The sequence below is a fragment of the Apis laboriosa genome, unplaced genomic scaffold (assembly GCF_014066325.1).
Source record: "Apis laboriosa isolate Shangri-la unplaced genomic scaffold, ASM1406632v1 scaffold5_cov152, whole genome shotgun sequence".
Lineage (NCBI taxonomy): Eukaryota > Metazoa > Arthropoda > Insecta > Hymenoptera > Apidae > Apis > Apis laboriosa.
In genome coordinates, this window is record NW_025223857.1 from 3,130,730 (window position 1) to 3,148,832 (window position 18,103).

An 18,103-nucleotide genomic window follows, 5' to 3' on the forward strand; every position below is an offset into this window, starting at 1 on the left:
ATAAAATAATATATAAAATAATATATAAAATAAAAGATTAAAATATTTTATTATATATAAAATAATTAATTATTAAATCAAATGGTCTTGCCTAATTTGGCGTAATTTACGATTTCTTTAAACGAAGAAAATATACTGTATTGGAAAAATTGTTACAAAATAGAAAAAAGATTTGTTAGAGAAGCATATCTTATACGCATATCTTGAAAAAATTCGTCGCATATTGATATATATATATATAGTTTTATTTAATATCTTTTTATTTTATATAACACATATTGTGAATATTCTATTTTCTTTGCAATTGAAATGAAAGAATTAGAAGAAATATTTATTGAAACAAGTTCATTAAAATAATTTACTAAAAAATGATAATACGGAAAATTACAGATGATTTTAAAGATATTATGTTTATATTATATTTTAAAATACTATTTATTATATCCTAATATTTTTTCACAGTTATGTACAATTTTTTAAATCTTTTATTTACAATTTTAAAAGAGCAGAACTTTCCTGCAAGCAGTAACATCCACAACCCGTAGGACACAATGTTTTAGTAGCAAACCATGTCGCCAAATGTTGTGTGTGACCTCCATGTCCGCAAAATATACAAAAATTACTTGGACCTAAATATATATGTATATATATATATATATATATATATATATATAAAATAATTTTACTATATATTTTATCGCAAGAAAAAAAAAGATTTTATGAAATTAAATTTAAAAATATTTTATATAAAATTAAATTTACCTCTAACAGAGATATGACAAATTACACATTCCAATGCTAATCGTTTACAGTTCATACATTGAGGCCCTCTGCTAACTTTGCCACATAATTGACATTCACTCTGAAATTCGACACCTTTGTGTGTATCTAATGGAGTTGTGCTTACGTGTTTTAATACTTGTGCACGTGCATCTAATAATCGCCATCTATGTAACACTTCGGCATATGCTTTTTTATAACCATCATAAAGAGTAGTATATTTTTCATCGAGTAACCTACACGATCAACGTTTATGTTTAATTCATAAAAAAATTATATAATCTTGAATTAAAATTTTACAAATACCTAATACTTTTTACAGAATCTCCAAATGTATCTTGAATTAATTTTAAGTCATCAAGAGAATCAGACCACGAATTAGATCGATGTTGCTTCAAATTTTGGAAGTTCCATCCTTCCAATGTAGTATCGGCTAAATGTATTGTATGATATGGAGAACCACCAGGCTAAAAAGATATATCAAATGATATATAAAGCTACAAATTGATTCATAAACTTTAAGTAAATAATAAAAATACAATATACACAAAATACATATATGTAGATAAACGTATAATGTCTATGATCTCTTTCTGCATAAAGATGTTTGTCTTCTGTATGAAATTTCTAAATATAAATACAACAAACAGTACATCACATATGATTAATCACTACTAACATGATTTTATGGGTATTAGTTATAATGTAAAATAATTATTAGATGCGAAATTGAAAAGTTTGGCATTTTAAATATTAAGCAGAGCCAAACCTACATGCTTTGTGGCATCATGACATTTCCACTCCGATGCTGTAAGACAGTAACAAATATCACCATGATAAGAAAAATCCTAAGAACCAAAACATTTCAAACACGTACAAACTTAGAAAATTCGGAAACCATGCCTTACCTTTAACCACCATTTTCCTGTAGAAAGCCTCTATAACAAAGATAACAAAACATCAATCATTTGGTAATTTTTAAAAAATATAATAAAAAAAAAATACTGAAATAAAATAATAAAAAATTACGTCGGTATAGTATGATCTATTTAAATTTTGATATATACTATAATTAAATTTATTATAGATATATCCATACAATACCGTCGTATCATAAGACATTTAAATTGCACATATTCATGCATCAGAAGAAAAAAATGTGTGCGAAATATGAAAAATGTGATATACTGTAGTTTGAAAAGTTAATGTTGAAATATGAACAGTGGAATAAGATGATTATATTCGAAGATATCATCTTAAATATTAAGATGTTCAGTATAGTTTCGTGAACAGAAGACAAAATATGATCAAGACATGTAATGTATTAACTATTAATGATGCTATAAGAAATATAGTGCTTGTGCCAAACCATGCTAGAACATTTCAATATTTAAAAAATAATTATAGTATACTTACACTGATGTTAATGGATTTGTTACTCATTCGTGTTTGAGCAACATCAGGATTTTCTGAACGATAGCTAAAAGCACAACTGAGCATTCCTGCCATTTGAATATCTGATTGTTTAGCATAATGTTGTATTCTAAAAACAAATTAATATATGACATTCTAATTATTTTGTAAATGATATACATATTACTTACAAAGAATGAATTAAATTTTGACCAAAAGGATGCAAATGCCATGGAGCATCGATGTCAGGTGACTGACATGAATTTTGTCCAATATTTGAAATTGGTTGCGATATCACAAGAGCAGCTAAACACCATGCTTGAACTAAATCAGCACGTTCTAATGATGCAGCAACATTTGCATTATATTGACACATTGCCGGAATATCGGTGATATTAATACTAAATATAAAACAAAATCAAAAAATTATTTTTTGAAAATTTTACTAATGAATATAAAATAGTTATTGAACTCACACATATTTTTCGGCAAGTTCTTTATTAACGAAAAATAATGAAGAGGCATCATATATCATCACCATAAAGTGATAATTTTTACAACATGATCTATAGGTCATTCTATTTGTATTATGTAATCCACGATTCATTTTCTATTGATTCGAAAATATTTAATGTAATTTATGAATTTATATTATCGTTTTTACAAAAAATGTTATACATACTCGGTCTTGAAAATAAAAGGAACTAATAGGAATGTTATCATTTGATTGTACATAAGAATTTGGATACATATGTATAAAATGTTCTCCACTGCCTATTCCATTTCCTAATGCAGAAAGTGCTCTAGGTGTTGTACACTCAGGCTTCATAGATGATCTTCTCGTATATGAAGCACGACCAAAACATACAAGTATACCTACAAAATAATGCATTAAATAATAAAGTCCTAATGTAACATATTTTTCGCTATTATTTCTTTTTTAAAAATTTTTTTTTTTACATACCTACACAACAAAACTTTGCACCAGATGTTCTAGGAAATGGTATATACGTATCTTGATAATTTGTATACATATTAGAAGAATTTAAAAAATTCGCATTGTCTTGAATGTCATATCCTAAATGAGTACTTTCATTTTCATCTTTTTTACATGTCTATAGAAATAGGAAAAACATCAGACATTATATAAGATGAATGTTTGATCTGAAATATAAATTTTCTTTTACTTGTTCCAATGTTGTAATTAATTGTCTAAGACAAGGTTCTAAACATGATCTGTTTTTTTTAACACGTTGCTGAGCAGTTTGCTTTAAAACTTTCAACAATTTTGCCAATGTTGCATTATCAATTGTTGTCCCAGGACAAAATTGAAATGTAGGTTGTGCACTATATGGATAATTTGGAGGAAAATTTACTTTCAATATCACATTATAACTTTTATTAGATGCTGTTACTGTACAACTACGTTCTACAGCATCCATTGCATTGACCTATAATAATAAAAATATTTAACTTTATGTCCATTGTATTTCTAATTATGTCCATATATATTACCTCTATATTTGGTATGTTCATATTTATTAATGAAAATTCTTGTTGCAGAGTCTTTGGTTGTGTAGGAGACGATATTTCTTTATTATTTTCAATATATACATCTGCTTCAGAATTCAATATAGGTTCATCTACTTTTGTTGTCATACAATTCATTTCGCGATCAGTTTGACTATCATTAAGTTGTAATTGTTGGACAGATTGTAATGTTCCTATATTAATCACAATTATATTAGTTAAATAAAATAATAAATGTATTATATTTATAAATAAAAAATACATACGTAAATTATTATCTTCAGAATACTGAGTATAAATAGATGTACTATCATCTATACCATGTCCACATAACTAAAATAGTATTATATCATAATTTTTATAAATAAATATTTTCATTTTTATGTAATAACATATATAAAAATACTTACTTTTTTTAAAAAAGGATCAATTTTATATATCCTTAAACATTGGTCTTTTGACCATGTAATTAGTTCAAAATCACTATTTTCTACAAATTATAAATATATTGTTTATTTTTTTTTTTATTTATAAATATATTTATGTAATACACACCTAATTTTTGATGTCTCCATTGAAATTCAAGAACAACATCTGTATGTCCTACAAAAGTATAAATAGGAGCATTGAGATTTGTTGTATTCCACAATAATAAACTATTTTCTCCTCGTCGTAATTGTGGTACTACTATTGTTACCAATCCTTCTCCAAATGGCTAGATAAATTACTTTTTATAGATAGAAATAAATTTTACTTTTTTTTTTTAATGTAAGATTTTCTTTACCGTATATCTTGCCCTCCATACTGGTGAATTTGTTGTTAAAATACTTTCAGCTCTTCGTGGATTACTGATATCAAAGATTTTCACAGTACAATCTTGACTAGATGTTGCCAATTGATTTTGTTGAAATGGACACCAATCTAAACCATGTATCTAAAATAATTTCAATGTTTATAAATATCTTATAAAAATTTATATTTTATTAAAAGGATTGCAAGAGTATTGCAAGAATAATTTATACTTTTGTTAGATGAGCAGCTATATATTGCATAGGACTATTTCCTTTTCTTTGATCCCATATTTTAATATCTCCATCATGAGCTGTTGCCAATATATTGGGAGAAAGAGTGTTCCATCTTACTTGAGAAGAACCAGCTAACATATTCAAAAATATATATCTTTAAACTTTTACAAATTATTTTGTCATAATCATCACTTTATGGTTTTTATAATTTCTATATTTACCAACTGCAGATAAAGATAAACAAGGTCGTCTCTGATCTCTTATATCCCATATATGTATAAATGTATCAATACTACAAGAAGCAATGATTTCTGGTTCTTTAGGATGCCAGTTTAAATCACTCACAACTCTTGTATGTGCTTTTAGACTATTTGTTGTTTGTAAGTCATAACTACCAGTTCCAATAAGAGATAATATTTCAATACGTGTATTGCTCTAAAATATAAATTCAATTAAGTATATTTATAATGTTGTTTATAACATACAGATTTAATATCTAACCGATACAGCGCAAAGATGGCAATTTATACTTGTAGGATTCCATTCTGCAGAGCCAACTTCATATTTACTCTGTCTTTGAAATTTTTTTAATATATCAAGACTTTCGTCAAGGTGTTTTACCGCAAAACATCTGCGTCTAAAGATACGTAAACAAAAGAAGCAAAGTTAAAGAATACATAAACATTAGAAGAAATTATACACTAAGTATAAACTATTTTTTTTATTACTTACCCGGCAAGTAATACATAATTACCCGTCGCATCCACGGCCATAGTATTAGCCTACATATACAAAATAAAAATAATTTAATAATAAAAATAAGTGTATATTATAATATTTAAAATTAAAATATATATTTTCTTTTTATGAAATAACCTACCTGTAAATCACGGTGCTCGGTAACCACATAGTCGCTGCCCCAACGATTTGACATTTTACCAACAAATTCGAATTCCTATCAGCATTCTGCAAGGTTAGAATCAAACCGAATACGCGAACTAGAATTGAATCATGTACGCAACTCTATACATATCCAAAGGTAGTATATGACTCGTTGCATCGTGTCCTAACATACACATCTTTATCGTTGGCTTTTGATTGGCTGAATAAAATTCATGTACATATCCACACTAAAAACATATATGGATTAAGAGGTGAAGCGAGGGGAAGTGATATAAAAGAGTAAAAGAAAGAGAAACAGAATCTGAGAGAGAAGGATTCAAGACGCTTCGCTGTGCTATTTCTGTCACGTAGAACGCATATATTCGTTGTTGCATATAAGTGTACTAATATCGAAACGCAAATAATTAATAAACGGTGCGAAACAGGAGCGAAAAGAGTTGAAGTTTGTCGATTTTTGATTATTGCATCGGAGTTTAATTGAATTTTGGGTGCTTTTGTTTAACAGTGACCGTGATAATTCGAGTGATAGTGACAACAATGTCTGTAATTATGGATTGTTTTCATCAGTAGCGGACATATAACATTTCTTAGTCACTTTGTTTAGCTGATTTCCAATAAACAAGCCCGATTCATTGTTTTCTGTCGACTTTATAGCACGTTCGCCATCAACTTTCTGTTTAGCGCGAGTTTTTGACCTAAAAAACGGCGTCTTTTGTTTCTCAAGGGTAGTCGCCTATCCTTTACTCCGTTTTCCCTCTCTTTAACTTGCACGTCATTTGCGTAGCACGAGAAGCTAACACTGATCACAGTTGAAGTTTAATCTAAGAACCGATTGCTGAAATCGGATTGCGCACGGACGTATATTCGTCTCGATATCTTTAATTAGAGATCTGTGATGTACAAGCTCGGCGCCGCGGGAAAAATCATTACGTCCAAGATTAATTTCGTACACTCAAAGAGGAAAGGAATTTTCATATATATAAAAAAGATGTACAAAGACTCAATAAGTCTTCGATGTCGTAGAAGTTTTTTAAATTTTCGATTATATTGAACATCCCTTGGCCGTCCGACTGAGAAACGAGGTCAAGTTTAGTCGAAAAACACATTAAAGGTCATCAACTCCTATCTAATGGAGTATTAATGACAAAAGTGTTTGACTGAGAGATGCACCAAGAGTATCCAGTACAGAGACACTGTTCTTACACAACGTATAAGTAAACTACTGTTGTTGACAAGATGAAATTGCTGGAGAGTACACGTTTTGAAGCCATAAACAGTGCCTTGTCCATCAAGACTGGAGACAGCAAAATAATAGGCAGGTAAGATAATTGGATCAATATTTATTGAATTGTTCTATCCTTTAAAATAATCCTAAACATTATATTTTTTTCATCCATAGAATAGAGAGCTACTCTTGCAAAATGGCTGGAAATGATAAACAGCTATATAAACGTTTCAATGCAGAACAAGGTTTTACTCCACATGATCTTCAAGCTTTATCACCCCCACAAACATCATTAGGAACATCACCTGCTCAAGGATACTTTAGGTATTAAAAATTAAAAATGAAATGTAATAAAATAATAAATATGAATATTATCTTCTTTAATATGAAATAAAATTCATGTTTAAATATATGTAAAAAGTTATAAAAATCTAGAATACCTTATAAAATACATTAATATTTCTGATAATAAACACTTATCTGTACATTGATTTAATAGATATATTTTTGCTATAGTCGCAGTATTTCTGGTGATGAAGATGGTCCATTATGTGATACAATCAGTAGAAAAACATTATTCTATTTGATTGCTACTTTGAATTCTGCTTTTCATCCAGATTATGATTTTTCTGATGCTAAAAGTCATGAATTCAGTAAAGAGCCGAGCTTGCAATGGGTCATGAATGCTGTAGACAGTAATTTGAGTGCAACTGCGGGAGACCATTATCGTACTTTACGAACGGCACTTTGGGCTGCCATTGATGACGAAATATCATTAAACGAATGTGATATTTATAGGTAAATTCTTGAATCATTTTATATTCAACATATAATATATTTGTTACTCTAATTTTATAGAAATAAATTGCAAAATATACTAAATAAATCGAGAATATGAAAATTTTTAGTTACAATCCAGATTTTGCATCTGATCCATTTGGAGAAGATGGATGCTTATGGTCTTTTAATTATTTCTTCTATAATAAAAAGCTAAAACGTATTGTGTTTTTTCCATGCAGAGCAATAAAGTAAGTATTTATATTTCAATATCACATTTGTTTACTTAATCACTATTATTTTTATGTATATGTTTACAGTCCTCTCTACGTATTAGATTCTGGTGTTGGCAGTGACTTTGCTATGGATGAAGATGAAGACAGATACTAAATTCATAATACATGTTTATACAAACTTCGTCACTATCTTTATTAGTTTTGCCACAAAGGCATGAATGAACATTAAATTTTATCTATTACATAACTTATACAATGATACATCTCAAATTTTTCATAATTATTTCGTTTATTTTCACTTGTAATAATATTTCTTTCAGACTTAAGTCTAACAAAAATTCTCTTTTTATCTTTTTTTATATGATATTGAAGTAATTGTAGTCAAGAAAAAATCTAATAGTTTTGAAAATTTTGTAAGATTTTGAAACAATATTTTTCTTTGTGACTTTATAATTTTCATATATACATTTATTATCAGAGATGCATTAAGTATATAAATCTGCTACACATTAATTAAATTTGTACAAATCTAAGATCTAGATTTTCATTCTATGTAAAATATTCAAATTTAAGATATCAAAAAGATCTTTATCATTATTTATATAAAAACGTAATGAACTTAGTGGATTTTAAATTGTTGTTGTTGTTGTGCTAAGTTGCTCTATTAGATTTCTTTAAGATTATTATAATAATAAAATAATTAAATTAAAAAATAGATTTAATCTGATATTATAAAATGGGAGTACAAAAATTATTAGAGCAACAATAGATCTAAAAGTGCAGAATTTCTTAATCTTAGTCATTATATCTTTAAGTTATAAAAGATTTATTAATTGTTTGTGCTCTTTGCTATAAAAATCAGTCATATAATAACATTTTGATAAGCTTTTCGTATAAAATTTTATACCTCATATATGACTTTTGACAAATATATATTCTTAATGTATCAATACAATATTCAGTTTTGTAAATTATCAAGATATTAATTCAATATTTTGAATTCATTTTCAACAAACTGATAAAATTTGATGATTAATTTAGATTGTGCAATATATGTATAAATTTTACAATAATATAGTAAATTTTCCAATAATTTTCGTATAGTATGAAAAATATTAATTTTATGTCACTGATAAATATATATATATATGAATGAATATATCTCGTGAATTTAAAAATCAGTACTATACCCGAGTTAGATTACTAGTTTTTGATTGAAAATCGTGATTTTCATATAATTTGTATAATATATATGTATAACCTTAGTTCCCTTAAGATTACATGTTTTTCTGCATTTGAATAAACTTTATGAGCTGATAAAATTTTCAATTTTTTCTTTTCCTTTTATCTTTTAGTATAAAGTTTTTGTGAATAAATTTTACTATTGTTATATAAATTTACATAAAATAAAGCAATAAGCACAAACATTATACCTATTTTTATTAAAAATAATAATTTTAAACCTAACTTACCTATATTATCAGGCATTTTAATTTATTTGTACATCATAACATCTGGAGATTGATACATGCACATATATGCATCGCATAACAGTCGTTTTGCATGTTCCGGTAGATGACGATCGTCTGTTAATTCAGTTAAATAATTTCCACCTTCCTCGCTTAACCAATATGGAAAATCCGGACATGGAACCATTTCCGGTATATTGTAACCATTTTGTTCTCCTAAAAGTAGAAGAAAAATTTTATAAATTAATAATAATGATATAATATATTAAATGTGATTTAATATAATTTATTAAATGTGATTGAAACCTTTTCTATCTGCCATGGAATCAAAAAAACACCATGGAGCTTCAGAACCAGAACCACATTTTACAAAACATACATAATGGGAAGTTTCGATACAAACTACTGCCGACAATTCAAGATACAATCGTGGAACTGGACAGTGTTCTTGTAAAATAGCGAATTCCATTGGTACTACAAGCTTCTTTGGTTCATGATTTGTTCTTCGCTCATGTCGATGTACCTAAAAGAATTTTTTAAAATAATTTTTATTTTTTATCTATTATACTTTCTAAATATTCTTTATTTTACCTTTTCTAAACATTGCAAACAAAAAGCAATACTTTCAAGTCCAACGCCACATTGTCCAAAACATTCTTTACATTCATATTCTGCTAATTTTCCGCAAACAGTACATTGTCTTGGAGCTGTATATAAAAGAAAATGATAAAAAAATAATTACAACATTGAAATGTGTCATATCAATAATATATAAATATATATATACTATAACAATACCTACAATCCTCAATTATGTCTGTTACATCAAGCAACAATGTAGGTTGAATTTTTTGATACATCTTAAATGATTTTCCAAATCGTGGCATTTGTATAATAAGACATGAAGGAACTTCTTTCAATCTTATGTTACTTGTAAGAAAACTTTGTTCTAATAATTGTTGCACAGTTGGAAGATTTAAATGATCATCTTTTTCAACAAAAAGTTGGTAATGATATGCATCTTGACCAGAACTTAATTTAAGAAATGGTTCAGCATTCAAAATTTGTGCAACCAAAGAAGTTAAAAATTCTTCAGGATCTGCACGGATTTAAATAATAATAATTTTAATTTTTAAAATATCGAAATATATTTTTAATGAAATACCTTTTTCTTCGCTAGTAAGCCCGGATACAGACGATAATTTCTCAAGTAAAGTTCGGAGCTTCATCACTCGATCTGCTCTCACAAACATATTTTTTCTAAGTGGATTTACAATTTCTTCGCGTAATACTCTTTGTACTTCTTCGTATTGCGGACAATCTTTTTCATTTGGTGGTCTGAAAAATAAAATATCATTTATTTTCAATTTTATTTTCAATAAAAAATAAAGAATAAAAGAATAAATATTTAATTAATACCTAAATAATAAATTATCAAAAACACTAGTAAATGTAAACATGCTGAAAAGAGTGGCATCCAAGTAACATGAATTATGATGACCTTGAATTCCTCGATATTTTCCACAAATACTTTCCAAGTTTCCTTTTACAGAGATAGGACGTACCATACCAACAATAACGGAACTTTCTATATTTCCGAAATTATCTGTATTTATCAATGTTGTTGAATCATCAATTTTTGTCTATAAAAAAAAAATATATATTTTTATACGAATCTAAATATATGAAACAATAGCAATTACCATGGCATCATATCGTGAACATTGTTCAAGATCCGTAAAAATAGCTTTGTATGGTCGACAATGGAAATATCTTACATCTTTATATGTTCCATCAGTACCTGATGGATGACTATCATCCTATAAAAAAAATAATTAGAAAAAAATTAAAAAATTAATTATTTTTATTAATTTTTTAGAATTTGTTTTTTTTGTTATACATACCAATTCAACAGCTGCAATCAATTTACCAGAAGTAATACCAGAAGGAGTTCCAATCCAACGAATAATTCCATAATGTACATCAGAATCCAACAAAACCTTTACATTTGAACCCACAATTAGATCCAAATTTTCTGTTCGCCCAAATTTTTTATTTTCATTCTTTTCGAGTGTATTACCTATTATAATAATAAAAGTTTACACTCATATATTATTCAATTGAATGTAAAAATTATTTTATTTAAAATATTAATTGAAATCACGAAAAAGAAAAAAATACAATGTAATGTAACAAACAAAATAAACAGAAAAAATAAAATGGTAGTAGAGTTCATGAATATTCATCTATTATTTCTTACTACAATTTAATGAACTTGAATATTCAAATGTCTCCTCAAGATCACTATACATGTTTGATTCAATATCACTACTCCATTTATGTTCTAATACGAAGATAGGGATGTTTTGCAATTCAGCAGCCATTTTATAATAAAATTATGATAAGTTTACAACACTGAGAAGTTTGCCGGCAATACTAAGTGAGACTAAGATTGTGGCTATTTTTAACTACCTCAGTTATTCTTAACTCCCTCTACTACACGTAGGTAAAGACATACTATGTGGAGCACTCAGCAAGATATTCTACCAAACAAAAAGCCAAACTTAAAATTTATTTGTATATTTCTATTATTACCATAAGTGATTATACTTTTAGTTAAATTGCTGTCATTTTCATGTGTTGTTGATTTTATTGATTGAAAATATTCTTTTGACAAAGATCCTTGATCTCTATTGTTATTTTTATTATCATCATATAGACTAAATCTTTCTAACAAAACAGGTGGTATAGTATCCAATACAGATTTTTTCTTATCATTTGTACAATTATTTCCTGTTTCAATTTTTGTACATAAATCTGAAATTAAAAGGCTTAATTAATAAATTAAATTTCTATAAATTCAAGAAAATAAAATGTTTATCTTTTTACTTTTATCTGATTTTGCAAGACCTGTAGGACCTCCAGGTTTTAATGGGAAAATATTACTCAATGTAGCAAATCTTCCTTCAGAATGAGTAGAAACAAAATATTCTTTGCTTAATAAAGCTGTTTTGGATGGTTCTTGACTTTCCTATAAAAATATATATATTTATATATCTTAATTTTATTAATATTTATATATTTCTATTCTATCTTTAAAAAATTATTAATGAAAAATATAAAAAAGATAATATCAAATAAAATATTTCAATAAATTACCAACAAATCAAGGCCAAAATAATATCCTTGTCCAAGTTGTGGCACAGGTCCAATATATTTAATAATAGCCAAAAATTTAGTACATCCCAGAGGATCAGCACAATACCAAACAGTGTCATTTATTGCTAAGCTCATAAGTTCCTCGCATAAGTGTTTATAATTTGCCAAACGAACTCTTTCTTGAGGGACTGAAACAGCAGGTAAAAATTTCCAAACTTCTGATGAAACAGAGATTAAATCAAATCTATGACATCTCCATTCTGTGTCACGCCAAATTTCTGATCCTGTCGTATCAATAACGCGTACTTTAAGTGCGCTATCTCCTAAATCTTCGATAGCTTCAACCAACATGCCAAGACGTAATGTATTGACATTTTTGTCACATTCTCCCGATATACGCATTAAAATAGTATTTTGTTTGGCAACAAAATATTGGAGGACCTGACGGTCTTCCTTATTATTAGAATTACACTTTTCCATTATTAATCATGGATTATCATTGTAAGAAAATATTCTTTTGACCACAACGTGCATACAACACGCGGACAAAATGCGACATTTATCTTAATCATTGTTTTCATCAATTTTTACTTTGATTCAAATTAAATAAATAAAAATTTGAATTTATATCACTTAATATATTATTAAATTTGATAAATATTTAATAGAATTATTTAGAGAAATATTGTTTGCAGCACACACGGTTTTTCGAGACAATCAAATTCAAGCAGAAGAATGCACTTTGTCTTTGTTGACTGTCAATCTAGATAGGGTATTTAATAGTGAAAAATATGAATTGTATTGTTGGTAGCCTTAAATTTTAAGTCTGTTCTTATTTACATAAATAACAACGTATTTGATTTAATTTTATAAAGCACATTAAGTTTTTTAATATTTTTATTATTAAAATTTATTGAAGATTTAAAATTATTAAAATTATAAAAGACCTTTAAATTATCTATTTTTATTATCTATTTTTATTTAATAAAAATATTATGAAATGAGCTAATTTAATAGTTTATGAAAAGATCAAAATTCCCTACAATTTCTATTCGATAGTTTCGTAACTTATAAAATCTGTGAACATCGTATTTTAAATATGAGCGATCCTGGATTCACCGATATGTTAACCTCGGATTCTTCTCGAGTATCAGGAGATACTGGCTTTAGTGAATTATTACGATCAGCGGAAAGATTATCTGCTGCTATAGAAGGCAATGAAGAACTTCCTCAAGTTGAAAGAAATCTTCGTCAAATTTTAGAAGCTTCCAATGAACTTTGGTCTCGTGTCACGCAAACCGGCACTCAAGATAATCAAAGACAAGCGTAAGAAGATTCACATATTTATTTTATACTAAATATTTAACTAATTTTTAATTGTATGGTTTCAATTTTATACTTGTAATAAGAAATTTATTTTCAATTATTTATATTATGTTTAATGTATTTGATTGCATAACCTAAAAACTTTAGAAATTTTTGGCGCCAAAACATTTTATTTAATTAATATGTTTTTTATAATGATTAGTATTTAGAATAAAGTAAATTAACTTGTAACTTATATAAAGATAAAATTTATCTCATATTAATATTTTTTTTAATCTAATATTTTTTCAAATCTATTAAAATATTAAGAGGAATAACACTAGGTATTAATTTCAGATATCTTTTATTTGGTTCACATGGTGTTGATTTACCTCAGATTTCACAAAAATTAAGTTCACTTAGTGCAAGACGTACTTTTGAACCTTTAGATCCTATTGCAGATACAGATATAGTTAGTTATCTTAAAAATGAAAAAGAAAATGCTATTTTATCAATCATTGAACAAGTTCATAAAGATGTAAGATATTTTATTATATGTGATATTTATACAAACAATATTTTTTGAAATATATGTCTATATATATATATCAATTTTCATCAAAATTTTCATTTTATTTTAGACATTTGAGCTTACAAGAATTCAACAAATGGAACATATGTTGGGTGAATGGAAACAAATGCGGTTTGAGATAATGAATGCTATGACAGCTCCATCTGGAGAACTTGTAGATTTACGTGGTACTCCACAACGTACTAAATTAACTGGTTCCATGATTAAAGGATTATCCAGTGTAGAAGTGGCTTATGTGAAAGAATTACAAAAGTATAATGATTGTGTTCTTAAAGGGCTAAAACAAAATTTATTTGAAGCATTTCGTATGGCAGCAGAGTCATTTAATGACACAAAGATTGTGGATCTTTGGAAAATGATTATTGAATGTGTAAATAATATTCAACCAGTCCCTAGAGAAGATCAAATCAAATCAAGAAGTACACCTATTGTTGAACAAGAGATTGTATTACATGCAAGAAAATATTTAGAAAATAGATATGAAAAATTTATGAATTCTGTTATTCGTGAAAACTCAACCCAAGCTCAACGAGGTGGTACTCCAGGTATTGTTCCATTAGTTAAAAGTTTTGTTACTGTTAAAGTACAAAATTTGAAGGATTTGATGGTTGAAAATATACCATTGTGGCCTTTAGTCTATTATTCTATGAGAGTTGGTGATTATAAAGCAGCATTACATTTTCTTAGCCAGTGCAAAACAGATTTTTCAGAATTTAGAATTGCATTAGAAGAAGCTTGTTGTGATCCCTCAAGACGTCTTAGCAGTTCTGCAGAATCAAATTTAAAGTTGCAGTATAGAAAACATGTGAGATCAGTTACTGATCCATATAAAAAAGCTGCATATTGTGCATTAGTTCCTTGTGAACCTGATGACTTACATCCTGATGTAATTTGTACAGCTGATGATTATTTATGGTTAAAACTGTGTCAAGTTAGAGATCATTCAGATGCAGAAAATAAATTGACTTTAGATTATTTACAAACTACTATATCAGAAATATATGGAGAATCATATTATCATGCACATGAACAACCATTTGTATATTTTTCAATGTTATTTTTAACTGGTCAATTTGAAGCTGCAATTGAATTTCTGGCAAGAGGTGCAGGAGCAAGACACTTACCACATGCTGTACATTTAGCAGCTGCTATGCATGAACAAAACTTATTAGGAATTAGTCAAAGTGTTCTAGCTCCTTTATTAAGCGTTGATCCTGCTGACAAACCTCCTGCTAAAAGATTAAATTTTGCCAGGTTAATATTATTGTATGTTAAACGATTTGATTCTACAGATCCAGAAGAATGTTTACATTATCTATTTTTATTAAGGTTTGTATAGAAAATGAGATAACCATTAATATTTTAAAAATTCTATTTTAAGACTAGATTATTTTTTAGATCTATGAGAGATCCATATGATCGTAATATGTTTGCAGTATCTACTGCAGAAATGGTAGTTGATGCTTCACCAACAGTCAGAGCCCAATTAGTTGGAAAGATAGAAAAAGATCGTTGGATTCCAGGAATTTTAGATAAATTTCAAATTAATGTAGAAGATGTCGTTAATATAAGTGCAGATACATTATACAGGAAAGGTCTTTTAGAAGATGCGGTAATAATGTACGATCTTGCTGGTAATCATGAGAAAGTTCTTAGTTTAATGTGCACACTCTTAGCACAAGTTGTTAATCAAAGGGCTTCTCCGGGATCGTTTAGATCTCGATTGCAAGTAACTGCTACTGAAATAAGTGGAAGGTAACATTAAAAATTATAATATCATTGTTATTAGTAAACATTGTGATTAGGAAATTATGTTAATTTTTATTTTTTTTAGATATCAAAACATTGAAATACAAGCACCTTCTGAATTAGTATCTGCATTTTATACTTTAAGACATTTAATGGTATTCTTTGATCAATTTTATAATGAACAATATCAAAGTGCGCTTAGGGTAAGGATTATCCAGGATAATATATAAATATATAATTCAATTAAATACATAATGATTAATTTACAGACTATTGCGGAATCGAAATTGTTACCATTACATATAAAAGAAGTCGATGAAAGAGTGAATGCATTACGACGTGTTCCAGCTGAAGTAACTGGTACATTAGCTGATGTTCTTTTGGCTACAATGACAATACTTTATCGTCAATACCAGAAATTACGATCGATGGAACCAGGTGATGAAGAAGCGAGAAAACAACAACTTCTTGATCTTCGAGAACAAGCGCGAGCTTTAACTAGTTTCGCTGGAATACTTCCGTATCGTATGCCAAATGAAACAAATAGTAAACTTGTACAAATGGAAATTCTTATGTGCTGAATTAAAAAATATGTTATATTTTTTATTTTATTTTCAATATAATATTTTAAGTGATACAACAAATATATCTGTGTAAATTCAAAAAGCAAACCAATCAATATTAACAATTCCTCAATTTTTTAGAATATTATTAATATAATGTACATATTTTTTTGTACTTTTATAAGTTAAACATAAATTAAACAGAATAAATAGTGATTTTAAAAAGTTACAGTTAAATATAAAAAAATAGAAATTAGTAAACATTTGTTTCAATTTATTTAAAAATATATTTGTTTTATTAATGAAATTTCTTATCTAAAAGATTCCTTGTCATTTATATTAGAAGGTTTAAAAGATGTAACAAATATTCCATTACTAAGATCTTCGACTTTTCCTTCTTTTATCTGAAAATTATTTGATATTATCATTGATGCATTCATTTTTATATATGTTAATATTACTTACAGCTCTATAATCAAGAAACATTTCTTTGAAGGCCATAAAATTTGTAAATGTTGATAATACTTCAAAAACTTCACCTTCCAATTCATTTTGTTTATTACTTAATTGTTTAAAAGAAAATAATGTTTATATTTATATTTTTATAATTACATACATTGATTAATTGCAATAATTATTTTAGATATTCTAAATCAAAATTGCATACTTACTTTAGATAATTTAAAAATGTATCTAGATTAAAATGTGGTACAGTTCTTTGTAAATAATTAACAATGTAATTTTCCACAGTTTTATTCTATAAAAGTTATAAATATATGTATAAAAAATTAATATTTGTGTATATATAAAAAAATTATATACACTCACATATTCATTAAATATATTTGTATAAATCAATTTATTTTCTTCTACGGGTTCAAAAATATTCCAATAATCATCTAAAAATTTTTGTCGAATAGCATGAAATTCATCTTCTAAAAATAAATTTCTTATCAGAAATTGAATCTTTCATATCCATTATTTTAATTTCTTTATACATACCTATTAAAATATCTTCAATGTGTCCAATAATTTCATCAAAAAGATTATCTTCTATATTTTTAGAATTCCGTTCCATTTTTTCGTCGACATTTATTAAAATAGAATTATCTATTAAACAATATTATTAAAAGTTTATTATGTTATGACAGTTATGTCGTTTAGATATATATCTAAATATCAATTATCAATACTTTTAAAAATATTGTTATATTTATAAGATAAAGATATGTTTAATTGCCTTGTAAAATAATATAAACAAACCCATTGTTTCTTCAGCCATAATTTCAATTGTTTAAAAAAATAAGATACTATTTATTTTTATGATAAAATGAACTTATTATTTATCAGATATTATCAATATCGATAGGTTAATAA

The 18,103-nt window shown here is 26.9% G+C and overlaps 5 protein-coding genes across 11 annotated transcripts; 2 read left to right on the forward strand and 3 right to left on the reverse strand.

Annotated features, from left to right (window-relative positions):
- Window positions 1-416: 416 nt before the first annotated feature.
- LOC122718304 (GATOR complex protein WDR59) lies at window positions 417-5,770 on the reverse strand. Of its 3 annotated transcripts, none has more exons than XM_043943211.1 (20): window positions 5,629-5,770; window positions 5,481-5,530; window positions 5,250-5,385; window positions 4,970-5,183; window positions 4,746-4,879; window positions 4,508-4,657; window positions 4,279-4,438; window positions 4,134-4,213; window positions 3,990-4,056; window positions 3,709-3,917; window positions 3,381-3,644; window positions 3,158-3,308; window positions 2,876-3,069; window positions 2,670-2,803; window positions 2,385-2,594; window positions 2,197-2,323; window positions 1,689-1,718; window positions 1,087-1,247; window positions 763-1,016; window positions 417-629 (listed from the first exon to the last, which is right to left on the reverse strand). In XM_043943211.1, the coding sequence occupies exons 1-20, from the start codon at window positions 5,680-5,682 to the stop codon at window positions 490-492; spliced, it is 2,919 nt and encodes a 972-aa protein (XP_043799146.1). In that variant the 5' UTR covers window positions 5,683-5,770; the 3' UTR covers window positions 417-489. The 3 variants fall into 3 exon arrangements, with proteins under 3 accessions (XP_043799146.1, XP_043799148.1, XP_043799147.1); XM_043943213.1 differs by having other exon boundaries at window positions 5,279-5,385; window positions 5,629-5,720; XM_043943212.1 differs by lacking the exon at window positions 1,689-1,718.
- Window positions 5,743-13,241, reverse strand: LOC122718306 (ubiquitin carboxyl-terminal hydrolase CYLD). Of its 3 annotated transcripts, none has more exons than XM_043943216.1 (12): window positions 12,518-13,241; window positions 12,248-12,389; window positions 11,954-12,175; window positions 11,263-11,438; window positions 11,062-11,178; window positions 10,778-11,001; window positions 10,524-10,696; window positions 10,161-10,457; window positions 9,950-10,065; window positions 9,665-9,881; window positions 9,362-9,574; window positions 5,743-5,878 (listed from the first exon to the last, which is right to left on the reverse strand). In XM_043943216.1, exons 1-11 carry the CDS (start codon window positions 12,995-12,997, stop codon window positions 9,384-9,386), a joined length of 2,355 nt encoding a protein of 784 aa, XP_043799151.1. In that variant the 5' UTR covers window positions 12,998-13,241; the 3' UTR covers window positions 5,743-5,878; window positions 9,362-9,383. The 3 variants fall into 3 exon arrangements, with proteins under 3 accessions (XP_043799151.1, XP_043799152.1, XP_043799153.1); XM_043943217.1 differs by lacking the exon at window positions 5,743-5,878 and adding an exon at window positions 8,058-8,660; XM_043943218.1 differs by lacking the exon at window positions 5,743-5,878 and having other exon boundaries at window positions 8,963-9,574; window positions 11,969-12,175; window positions 12,518-13,240.
- On the forward strand, window positions 5,949-8,343 carry LOC122718308 (repressor of RNA polymerase III transcription MAF1 homolog). Of its 2 annotated transcripts, none has more exons than XM_043943220.1 (5): window positions 5,949-6,966; window positions 7,051-7,200; window positions 7,393-7,674; window positions 7,785-7,904; window positions 7,974-8,343. In XM_043943220.1, the coding sequence occupies exons 2-5, from the start codon at window positions 7,073-7,075 to the stop codon at window positions 8,041-8,043; spliced, it is 600 nt and encodes a 199-aa protein (XP_043799155.1). In that variant the 5' UTR covers window positions 5,949-6,966; window positions 7,051-7,072; the 3' UTR covers window positions 8,044-8,343. The 2 variants fall into 2 exon arrangements, with proteins under 2 accessions (XP_043799155.1, XP_043799154.1); XM_043943219.1 differs by having other exon boundaries at window positions 5,960-6,970; window positions 7,974-8,341.
- Window positions 12,658-16,750, forward strand: LOC122718305 (nuclear pore complex protein Nup93-like). Of its 2 annotated transcripts, none has more exons than XM_043943214.1 (7): window positions 12,658-12,717; window positions 13,577-13,843; window positions 14,180-14,360; window positions 14,464-15,743; window positions 15,813-16,169; window positions 16,249-16,366; window positions 16,433-16,750. In XM_043943214.1, exons 2-7 carry the CDS (start codon window positions 13,617-13,619, stop codon window positions 16,742-16,744), a joined length of 2,475 nt encoding a protein of 824 aa, XP_043799149.1. In that variant the 5' UTR covers window positions 12,658-12,717; window positions 13,577-13,616; the 3' UTR covers window positions 16,745-16,750. The 2 variants fall into 2 exon arrangements, with proteins under 2 accessions (XP_043799149.1, XP_043799150.1); XM_043943215.1 differs by lacking the exon at window positions 12,658-12,717 and adding an exon at window positions 13,240-13,341.
- Window positions 16,751-16,753: 3 nt separating this feature from the next.
- LOC122718309 (ADP-ribosylation factor-like protein 2-binding protein) lies at window positions 16,754-18,008 on the reverse strand. Its single transcript, XM_043943222.1, has 6 exons — window positions 17,990-18,008; window positions 17,729-17,836; window positions 17,555-17,661; window positions 17,398-17,483; window positions 17,192-17,288; window positions 16,754-17,130 (listed from the first exon to the last, which is right to left on the reverse strand). Exons 1-6 carry the CDS (start codon window positions 18,006-18,008, stop codon window positions 17,038-17,040), a joined length of 510 nt encoding a protein of 169 aa, XP_043799157.1. The 3' UTR covers window positions 16,754-17,037.
- Between the last annotated feature and the right edge of the window lie 95 nt (window positions 18,009-18,103).

Bases quoted from the DNA above. Each gene is read 5' to 3' on its own strand.
- LOC122718304 (XM_043943211.1), bottom strand. From the start codon at position 5,682: ATGTCAAATCGTTGGGGCAGCGACTATGTGGTTACCGAGCACCGTGAT. The intron at 3,645-3,708 runs GTAATATATATG...TTATTATTATAG, and splicing joins TGAACATACCAAATATAGAG to GTCAATGCAATGGATGCTGT. The intron at 1,248-1,688 runs GTAAGGCATGGT...ATATCTTTTTAG, and splicing joins CAGGAAAATGGTGGTTAAAG to CCTGGTGGTTCTCCATATCA.
- LOC122718308 (XM_043943219.1), top strand. From the start codon at position 6,888: ATGAAATTGCTGGAGAGTACACGTTTTGAAGCCATAAACAGTGCCTTG. The intron at 6,971-7,050 runs GTAAGATAATTG...TTTCATCCATAG, and splicing joins GACAGCAAAATAATAGGCAG to AATAGAGAGCTACTCTTGCA. The intron at 7,905-7,973 runs GTAAGTATTTAT...ATATGTTTACAG, and splicing joins TTTCCATGCAGAGCAATAAA to TCCTCTCTACGTATTAGATT.
- LOC122718306 (XM_043943216.1), bottom strand. From the start codon at position 12,997: ATGGAAAAGTGTAATTCTAATAATAAGGAAGACCGTCAGGTCCTCCAA. The intron at 10,458-10,523 runs GTATTTCATTAA...AAATCCGTGCAG, and splicing joins GCTTACTAGCGAAGAAAAAG to ATCCTGAAGAATTTTTAACT. The intron at 10,066-10,160 runs GTAGGTATTGTT...TTTTATATACAG, and splicing joins AACAGACATAATTGAGGATT to CTCCAAGACAATGTACTGTT.
- LOC122718305 (XM_043943214.1), top strand. From the start codon at position 13,617: ATGAGCGATCCTGGATTCACCGATATGTTAACCTCGGATTCTTCTCGA. The intron at 16,170-16,248 runs GTAACATTAAAA...TATTTTTTTTAG, and splicing joins GCTACTGAAATAAGTGGAAG to ATATCAAAACATTGAAATAC. The intron at 16,367-16,432 runs GTAAGGATTATC...ATTAATTTACAG, and splicing joins AATATCAAAGTGCGCTTAGG to ACTATTGCGGAATCGAAATT.
- LOC122718309 (XM_043943222.1), bottom strand. The intron at 17,662-17,728 runs GTATGTATAAAG...ATTTATTTTTAG, and splicing joins CATTGAAGATATTTTAATAG to AAGATGAATTTCATGCTATT. The intron at 17,484-17,554 runs GTGAGTGTATAT...TAACTTTTATAG, and splicing joins CAAATATATTTAATGAATAT to AATAAAACTGTGGAAAATTA.